Source organism: Oncorhynchus gorbuscha, linkage group LG14, assembly GCF_021184085.1.
Source record: "Oncorhynchus gorbuscha isolate QuinsamMale2020 ecotype Even-year linkage group LG14, OgorEven_v1.0, whole genome shotgun sequence".
NCBI classification, from domain to species: Eukaryota; Metazoa; Chordata; class Actinopteri; order Salmoniformes; family Salmonidae; genus Oncorhynchus; species Oncorhynchus gorbuscha.
This window is the reverse complement of record NC_060186.1, coordinates 62,329,409-62,336,013: the sequence shown is the minus strand read 5'-3', so window position 1 is coordinate 62,336,013 and position 6,605 is coordinate 62,329,409. Positions and strand designations below refer to the sequence as shown.

At 42.4% G+C, this 6,605-nt stretch overlaps 1 protein-coding gene across 1 annotated transcript in view; it reads left to right on the top strand.

Annotated features, from left to right (window-relative positions):
• fndc1 (fibronectin type III domain containing 1) overlaps nt 1-6,086 on the top strand; it is a 105,373-nt gene extending 99,287 nt beyond the window's left edge. The window contains exons 18-22 of the mRNA XM_046299183.1: nt 1,629-1,708; nt 1,924-1,953; nt 4,380-4,541; nt 4,935-5,057; nt 5,294-6,086. Of these exons, the coding sequence (XP_046155139.1) occupies nt 1,629-1,708; nt 1,924-1,953; nt 4,380-4,541; nt 4,935-5,057; nt 5,294-5,409 (511 nt within the window). The 3' untranslated portion in view covers nt 5,410-6,086. The remainder of the gene's footprint in view (nt 1-1,628; nt 1,709-1,923; nt 1,954-4,379; nt 4,542-4,934; nt 5,058-5,293) is intronic.
• Nucleotides 6,087-6,605: the final 519 nt, after the last annotated feature.

Sequence of the window (6,605 nt, the reverse complement as noted above, 5' to 3'; positions counted from 1 at the left end):
CTGGCTGTATATAAGGAGAAATATGAAGACATGTATACATTTCAGTTTCTCTGCACTGAAGGAACACCACATGTGTGTGTCTGTATGGAGGCAGATGTCTCCAGGTGTGTGTGTGTGTGGGGGGGGGGGGGGGGGGGGGTCTGCTTAATAAGCACAGGGTGAAGAATGCTGTTCACTCAAGGGCTATAGGGCATGAAACTCTCCTACTTACACCAGAACTATAGTTACAAGATAGACAACTCTAGATATGAAGTCAAGGTATATAGACAAAAGTTATATGAGAATCTCTCTCTCATTAAAGGATTTGGATGGAAATTAGTGGACCGTCAAGTTACTGTACGTAACCCTGAAGTGGAGTGAGAACACACACACAGTCTTGTCTCATGGTGTTGTTTTGAATCTGAGGCGATTGAATAATTCCTACACTGTATTTAAAACACACCGAGACTAAAGTTTCTTAGAGTAGGAGTACTGATCTAGGATCTGACAATATAATATCTTTTTTTTTCTTATTCGTTATGATCTAAAATGTCAAACTGATCCTAGATCAGCACTCCTACTCTGAGTTACTTTGTGGATGCGGGCCCAGAGCTCAAAGTCTGCTTTATATTGGTCAGGAGGGACGTTGTGTCATATACAAATGCTCTCTTTGTGAAATTGCTGCTTTGAGGTCTTTCTCTTTCTCTTCCTCCCTCTCTCTCACTCACCCTACCTCTCTCCCTCATTCCCCCTCTTTCAATCTACACTATTCCCCCTCTTTCTTTATCTCTTTCTCCCTGCTATAGGAACATAAAAACAGTATTCTCTTAAATCTGCCTCCCTCACTCCTCTCTGACTATGCAGGAGTCGAGTTCTGCCTCGCTTCCTAGCCATCTGCTATAGTCTGCCTCCCTCACTCCTCTCTGATGGTGCAGGAGTCGAGTGCTACCTCCCTTCCTAGCCATCTGCTAAAGTCTGCCTCCCTCACTCCTCTCTGATGGTGCAGGAGTCGAGTGCTGCCTCCCTTCCAGCCATCTACTATAGTCTGCCTCCCTCACTCCTCTCTGATGGTGCAGGAGTCGAGTGCTACCTCCCTTCCTAGCCATCTGCTATAGTCTGCCTCCCTCGCTCCTCTCTGATGGTGCAGGAGTCGAGTGCTGCCTCCCTTTGAGCCATCTGCTATAGTCTGCCTCCCTCCCTCCTCTCTGATGGTGCAGGAGTCGAGTGCTACCTCCCTTCCTAGCCATCTGCTATAGTCTGCCTCCCTCGCTCCTCTCTGATGGTGCAGGAGTCGAGTGCTACCTCCCTTCCTAGCCATCTGCTATCGTCTGCCTCCCTCGCTCCTCTCTGATGGTGCAGGAGTCGAGTGCTACCTCCCTTCCTAGCCATCTGCTATCATCTGCCTCCCTCACTCCTCTCTGATGGTGCAGGAGTTGGGTGCTGCCTCCCAGCCATCTGCTATCGTCTGCCTCCCTCACTCCTCTCTGATGGTGCAGGAGTCGAGTTATGCCTCCCTTCCTAGCCATCTGCTATAGTCATTAGGGTCTAAACATCTTCCATATGGAAACAGAGACCTGGCCTCTGTAACGCCTGTAATAATGACTCTCTCTAATACACACTATTTTGTCTTGGTTGTTTTTTTACCTCAGGTACTACTTCAAAGTCCAGGCAAAGAATATCTTTGGGCTGGGACCGGTTAGCGATACGCTCACCTATGTCACTGAATCAGGTCTGTATGAGTATTAGGTGAGGTTGCTAAATACTGTTGTAGGGTCAGTTTTGCTTTGTGCCTGCAAATGGTTGTGGTTCTGGGATTGGAAATAGGTTTGCTGATCCTAGATCTACTAAGGCCACATCTACTTGTCCGTATCATCCTGTTTTTTAGTTTATGTATGAATTCTGTTCCGGTTCATATCTCTCATTTGAACGTTTTCTGTTTTTCAGACGACCCTCTTCTTATTGAACGGCCGCCTGGTGAGTTGTATCGAAATTTCTCATATGTTACTCTTACTCTAACAATATTGACAAAACATGCTGGCCTACATTGCTCTAGTCTAGAAGATCACTGCTTCAGGTCATTTGAAGAAACCCGAAGTGACAGTTGGAGAGAGCTGGTGAGGAGTTAACAGTCTGGGGCATACCAAAGGCTGCATGCACCTACACTGACATATACTGGGCTTGGCTGAAATCCATAGTGGTAAAACGATGCCAAAGTACAGTTTTGGTATTTATTGTTTTTAATTAAGAGAGTCAGTCAGGTATTTCGAAGAGGAGAGATGAGGGGGACAGGTGCTTGTTCACTCCCTCCCCTCTCACCCCTTCCTACCCCTTCCCTTGGGTGCTATGCACAATTCGCTGTGTATCTGAAAAGGAGACTGGAATGGTGAAAACTGTTAATAAAGGGAATGTGTAGTTAGTCTTGACTAGCTCTGTGAGAACTGACAGGTTGAGTGTAGTTTATTTTATCGGGGAGTCATACTGAGACCAAGGTCTATTTTACAGATGAGCCCTGAATTACATCAATTACAGAATAGACAAATACAAATACAATGAATAATGAAGTGGCAGCTGCGTTCATATAGATGATGTCGCCATAGTCTAGGAACGATAGGAACATTGACTGAATAATCTGATTTCTACTATTTATTGAGAGGCAGGACCCATTTCTATAAAAGAAGCCCATTTTTATTCTCAGCTTCTAAACTAACTCGTCATGATGCTTTTTAAAAGATAGCTTTTCATCTATCCAGATGCCCAGATACTTGTAAGCAGGGACACAATCAATATAGACATCATCCAAAGTAGATGCTTAAATCATCAGTTATCTTTATGCGTTCTAGAGAACAACATATACTTACTTTTACCTGCATTCAATACTAATTTCAGGTCAATACAGTTTTTCTGTAATACAATGAATGCAGACTTTAGTTCAGATAGAGCCTTGTCAACTGTGGGGGCAATAGCATACATAACATTATTATTGGCATACAAGTGCAGGTTACAATTTTTTACAGGCAAGTTGATATTGTTCATGTGAAAATTACAGGACCCAAAATCAACCCTTGCGGGACACCTTTAGTAATGTCCAGGAAGCCTTATTTAACACCATCAGTAGACACATTGAGTCCTAACTGTCAAGTCATTTTTAAACCAGTTACATGCAGCCTGGTCTAGGCCAATTGATGAAAGCATCTGAATTAGCAGTGAGTAATTAACAGTATTGAAAGCCTTTGACAGGTCAATGAAGAGGGCAGCACAATGTAGCCTTTTATCTATACAATTAACCACAGGATTTATAACTAGGGATGCAGCAGAGATAGTGCTTTGACCTGGTCTAAAACCCAACTGATGTACATTTAGAATATATTTCAAAGATAAGAAAGATTTTAGCTGAGAATTAATCAAGGATTATTATATTTTAGCTAGGCAGAAAGTTTAGAAATAGGGCGATCATTATTTAGGTCACAAGGGTCACCACCACCTGAAGGGGGAGTACATGGGCCACGTTGGGGATAGTACCAGATATAATCGTTAGGTTAAAAGTATGGGTTAATGATTCAGCAATCAGGGTGACAGGATCTAACATATCAGCTCTACTCAATTTGTTTACATCCAACTTAAGCAAGGCATCTAGCACATCACTGATGGTAAATTGCTGAACTTAAGCAAGGCATCTAGCACATCACTGATGGTAAATTGCTGAACTTAAGCAAGGCATCTAGCACATCACTGATGGTAAATTGCTGAACTTAAGCAAGGCATCTAGCACATCACTGATGGTAAATTGCTGAACTTAAGCAAGGCATCTAGCACATCACTGATGGTAAATTGCTGAACTTAAGCAAGGCATCTAGCACATCACAGATGGTAAATTGCTGAACTTAAGCAAGGCATCTAGCACATCACAGATGGTAAATTGCTGAACTTAAGCAAGGCATCTAGCACATCACAGATGGTAAATTGCTGAACTTAAGCAAGGCATCTAGCACATCACAGATGGTAAATTGCTGAAATTAAAACAAAAATTCAGTAGAAGTTGACGTGTTAACCGTTGAGTCAGCTAGAGGGAAGAGCAGTCAATTAGGTTGAGAGTAGGTATTAATGACTAGCTTTGAGTGTAGCATTAAGTAAGCACTCTGTTAGATCAGGAGGGACTGTCATGAAGGACGTTCTGACAGCTCAACCTTCACCGCAACAGTTTAGTGGTTATGTAATATATGCCATTTAGCAGACACTTTTAAAATGTAGTTATTTTGAAGACACGCTTATCCAGAACAACTAGGGTTAAGTATCTTCCTCAAGGGCACAGACAGATTTTTCACCTAGTCTGCAGGGATTCAAACCAATCCCTGCCGACTAGCCCAATGTTCTTAACTGCTAGGCTACCTGCCTTCCTCTAGGTGGAGAGCCTATCTGGATCCCCTTCTCCTTCAGATTCAACCCCCAGCACAGTGCCTGTAAGGGCAGCCAGTACGTCAAGAGGACCTGGTACAGAAAGTTTGTGGGTGTGGTCCTGTGCAACTCGCTGAGATACAAAATCTTTATGGGCGATGGGCTGAAAGGTACTACTGATGTTACTTCTCACCTTCCTCCTCCTTTATATCCTTCTCTCTCTCTCAAGTTCAAGTCTTGGATCGATTCAAGTTGCTTTACAGTTTCTCCTTTTTTCTCTCTCTTATAATCTCACCACCATTTCTCTCCCTTACGCTTTCCCGTTCTTCTTTCACTACCATACCCTCTCGCTCTCCCTTTCATTCTCTCACTCCTTCACTACATGTATCTGAATCACAGCCTTTCTTTACGTCTCTTCCCTATGCTACTGGGTGTTTTATGGTTTTGGGGCTCTGTGGCCTCATTACATAATGGAATATTGTGTGAGAGTGTGTTCTGTTGTTAACCATTGAGGGCTCTCCCATCTCTGTCTCGCTCATCTTTCTCGCTCTCTCTCCTTCCAGAAATGTTCCACAGTATAGCAGACACATTCGGCCATGGGGAGGACCACTGCCAGTTTGTAGACTCTTACCTAGACGGGAGGACAGGCTCCCCCAGCCTCTCAACGTATCTGCCCACAGCACAAGGTACAATAACATAAATCAACTCCCAAAATGCATCACTCGCCTACAGCCTGGTGTAGATTTTTTATGGTATTAAAAATAATTATATTCCAGCTAATATTAAGTACCAGAGCCTTGATTACAGACAACCTCAATATCCTAGGCTGAAAAGAAACAGTCAGAATCCTCTAACAAAGCATAAAAAATGTGTTACATCTATTCATAATGCATTACAACACTGCCGGTCCTCCCCTGTGCAGGTTACTATCGCTCTTACAGGCAGGAGCCAGTCAACTTTGGACCTATCGGCCGGCGTACGCCACATCCCTTCGTGGGATGGTACGAGTGTGGGGTGCCCATCCCCGGCAAGTGGTAACACAGGGGGTCACAAAGAGGTCATCACCGAGGGCATACAAACTCCAACCTGCTGCAGCCTCTGTCATGCTCTCACTGGCCCCGCCCCCTGGAGATGAACTGTTGCTAACCACAGCAGAAAGACAACAACATTCCAAACTTATACTGCTTCAGATCAAAGAGAATATAATACTTTAAACAACACTAATATTTCCATGTATTCATTACCATGCACTTGTATAAAAGCAGTTTGTATATGAGGGGGGGAAAGCATGTATTGCTATTGCTTAGTTTAACTTTTGTCTTCTGGATCGGAAAGAATCCTTGTTTATTCCCAACTATTCTCAAGTGGAAGTGCACCTGTGATCATGACAACACTAATGAAATGGGAGATCCTGTAAAAGACCGAAGCACAAACCGAACAGTACTAATGGGAGCGAAGGGATTGTATGTGTGTTTACTATCAATCAAGAGATCTTGTTCATAACAGTAGTATGATACAGTAATGGCTTTTGACAACTAGTTTTGGTGTCAGTTTTCTTGAACATGCATAGTGTTTTTATAGTCTTTGGTATTTACGAGACTCCATAAGATCAGAAGTTACTGTGGAAGTGTTGTATGTATACAGACAATGAATAATAATACTTAATATTTGCTCAGGAATGGTTGGACATTAAATAAAGGTGCTATGGAAAACAAGGAACCCCTTAACAATTCATTTGTTCAGTGAGAATATCTGAATGTCCATGTTTAAGGAAACTCAAACTTTACTAAGCAAATAGAGTTTCAGTTTCAATCTAGTATCATAATCTGTCTTAACCACAGTACCAGTCAAAGGTTTGGACACACCTACTCAATTAAGGGTTTTTCTTTATTTTGTACTATTTTCTACATTGTAGAATAATAGTGAAGACATCAGAACTATGAAATAACACATATGGAATCATGTAGTAACTAAATAAAACTGTTAAACAAATCAAAATATATTTTATATTTGAGATTCTTCAAAGTAGCCACGCATTGCCATGATGACAGCTTTACACACTCTTGGCATTCTCTCAACCAGCTTCATGTGGTAGTCACCTGGAATGCATTTCAATTAACAGGTGTGCCTTGTTAAAAGTTAATTTGTGGAATTTCTTTCCTTCTTAATGCGTTTGAGACGATCAGTTGTGTTGTGACAAGGTAGGGGTGGTATACAGAAGATAGTCCTATTTG